The following is a 2,818-nucleotide window of genomic DNA, read 5'->3' on the forward strand; positions in this document are numbered from 1 at the left end:
CTGGGGTGGGGAGGAGAAACAATGGGGCTCTTTAGAACATCCCTTGTCTTCTCCACTCCCTTCTGCTGGAGCCAGCACTTCCCATTTCGGTTCTAGAAGCCTCTAGTTCTCACTCCCAAAGCAGAGGAGAGCAAAGGGGAACCCTACTGATTGCAATTAGACACAGTTGCCTAACCCAAGGCCAGCAGGAACGTACACATCAGCCTAAGAAGGCCAAGACTTGTTTGCTAGGAGGAAACACTGAGGTTTTGAGAGAGATACATACACACACACACACTTGCTCTAGTCAACAAGCTTAGATTCTCTCAGTGAGGTATCCAAGAGTTGAGGGTTTGGGGTTATGATCCATCATTGTGGTCTAGGTCACTGTTGGCCTGTGATTGTGAGAACATGGGGTAGGCATGGGGAAGGGAAATCATCCTTATTTACTTGCTGCTCCAGTCTGATCCTTGGAATGAAGGCCTAATGGTCAGATTCTGAGGTGTTAAGGTTTGTGGCTGTCACAAGTATGGCTCCTCAAATGGGACTATGTCTGAGGCCAAGCCTGTCCCACTGTGTGCCCCAATTGGGTACCTCCAGGGGACTTTAGGGTTCCTAGGTGTCAGAGGACAGTGCTTGGGGTGGCTTGCACTTGCTTTTCTAGTGGTAGAGCCCTTCTCCCTTGCTCTCCTCCTCATTATTTCTAAGTTCTGATCAGAAATACAATGGTGGGCTGGACATGGTGGTGACCTGTAATCCCAGGTACTGGCAAGGCTGAGGCAGGAGGATCACAAGTCAGTCTCAGCAACTTAGCAAGATCCTATCTCAAAACAAAAAGGTCTGGGGTGCAGCTCAGAAGTAGAGTACTCTTTAGTTCAATCCCCACTACTACAGGGGGAAGAAAGAAATATAATAGTGGCAGCAGGGAGCAGGTTTGAAAAGCGGGTGGCATGTTCTCTACGAACAAAGAACCACAGATTTCCTCCAGCACGGAGGGGCTCACAACATGCACCATGTTGCACCTACCTTGTCAAGAGCTAACTAGTTCTCATGGAACTCTTATTTAAGATTACACAATAAGTTCAGGGTGAAGATGATCACACAATGTTGAGCAGAGTTCGGGACATATCCAGGGCTAAAAGTAAACAATTGAAACCACTTTTGCCATTAAACCTTGGTCCAATCAGTCACTGTACTTGTCTTGCTGCCACACAGCACACAAGGGAGGATGCTCTTATCAGGGACCACAGATCCACTAAGGCCACACTCCTTTTCCTGTCCAACCATGTACTGTCAATATGCAATTCCTCTGCCTTTGCTTCTACTCTTTGGCCTTTCCAATCAGAGCAAAAATTCAGTTGTGTCAGCTAGATAACTGAGGCCAGGTGGGGTGGGCAGAGCTCCTCAGGAGGGTTTGGAAGTTGTGGCAAAGAGGAAGTGTTCAAAGAAAGACCCAGTATTTATGATCAGGGAACTTCATTGGTACAGAGAGAAGAGGCAGAGACAGGGCTCCAGATCTTTCTTCTAGAACTGACCATGTGACATTTGTCAAGTCACAAACTGGTTTAAAAAGAATTCAGAATGAACAGCATTCCCTGCTTGCATCTGTTTTCCTCACTGAGAAGGAAGAAGTCATGGTCCTTTAGGACCTGGCAGCTCTAGGACTCCTGGCTATACTGAATGGGTGACCAGACTTTAGAAACATCTCACAAGTATGTGTATACCAGGTAGTGTAGGGAGGTTAGTGGCACACAGGCAGGGGCAACAGGTAGAGCTCAATTTATCAGAGCCCATGCAGCCCCACAAAACTCAATCAAGAAAGCTGAGGCACAGAGTAAGACGTGTTTTGCACAATGCCACATTCAAAGTCTGACTTTTCAGACTGGGGCCTGGGGGAGACTCACCGATGCACCCATGATGATGAATATATGTGTATCAGCCTGGTGGAAGGCATCACCCTGGTACAGCTCTTCCCGCAGGATCCCGCACACCTGGGTCCGACTCAGGGCTACCTGCTCTGCCATGGTGCTCTCTGGTGAAAGAAAGGCTCCTTGACAAGTCGGTCTCCTTCTTGAGTCATGACGGATTACTGAAACCATTCTCTGGGAATGGTCACGGTGGGGGTGGGGCAGCGGGGTTGGTGGGTTAGAAACTGCTGCCTCTGGGTTCCAGCCTTACTCTCCCAGGCTGCCTTTTTTCAGGGTGTACATTCAAAATTACTCAAAGCATGAATGGATTTTAGCTGCAGCATCAATTCTGGGCAAGTGGATAAAAATCCTGCCAAAGCATCGCACTACATGTCCTGGACCATCTCATTGTGGACTTTGCCAGAAACTCCACAATGAACCGGAGCACGTTGGATTGTGCAGATGATGGAGTTTAGCTCCAGCCCTCCCCCTGTCAAGCTGGGCGATTCCGGCAAGTCCCCTCCTCTCTCGGGGTCTGGCCCTCAAGGTCCCAATGGGGGAACCGCGGGTACAAAGGGATCAGTTAAGTCTGTCTGTCTAGAAAAATAGCGCCTATTAAAAGGCCGCGTGGTGCAGCAGCAGGCAGCACACCCCTCTGCCGATGCGGTGCCTGCCCGCCCCGTTACCTGCGCCTCGTCGCAGTCACCCGCAGCGCTCGCAGCCCGGGAATGCACGGCCGTTTCCGGGGATTGAGCCCCGTCGGCCCATTTAACTAGTGGGGGGCCGGGCGCCTCTGCTGAGCTGACCGGCCTCAGGCGAGGCGCCCGGGGCGGGGCCTTGCCGGCCCCTCTCCAGAGAGAGAGAGAGAGAGAGAGAGAGAGAGAGAGAGAAGAGGAGGAGGGAGGGAGGGGAGGGAGGAGGAGGAGAGGAGG

General features: G+C 51.1%; 2 protein-coding genes across 6 annotated transcripts in view; one reads left to right on the forward strand and one right to left on the reverse strand.

Annotated features, from left to right (window-relative positions):
• The window catches only part of G6pd (glucose-6-phosphate dehydrogenase), a 15,838-nt gene that overhangs the window by 12,765 nt on the left and 255 nt on the right, over nt 1-2,818 (reverse strand). For 2 of the 5 annotated variants that reach the window (XM_015506956.2, XM_048796754.1), the window contains exon 2: nt 1,884-2,011. In XM_015506956.2, the coding sequence (XP_015362442.1) occupies nt 1,884-2,003 (120 nt within the window). In that variant the 5' untranslated portion in view covers nt 2,004-2,011. Of the gene's footprint in view, nt 1-1,883; nt 2,012-2,572; nt 2,796-2,818 lie in introns of those variants that run through there. The other 3 variants (XM_048796753.1, XM_015506957.2, XM_015506955.2) reach the window with 3 other exon arrangements.
• Ikbkg (inhibitor of nuclear factor kappa B kinase regulatory subunit gamma) overlaps nt 1-2,818 on the forward strand; it is a 25,295-nt gene that overhangs the window by 1,787 nt on the left and 20,690 nt on the right. The gene's annotated exons all lie outside the window — the stretch shown is intronic.

This window comes from Marmota marmota, unplaced genomic scaffold, assembly GCF_001458135.2.
Source record: "Marmota marmota marmota unplaced genomic scaffold, marMar, whole genome shotgun sequence".
Taxonomy (NCBI): Eukaryota; Metazoa; Chordata; class Mammalia; order Rodentia; family Sciuridae; genus Marmota; species Marmota marmota.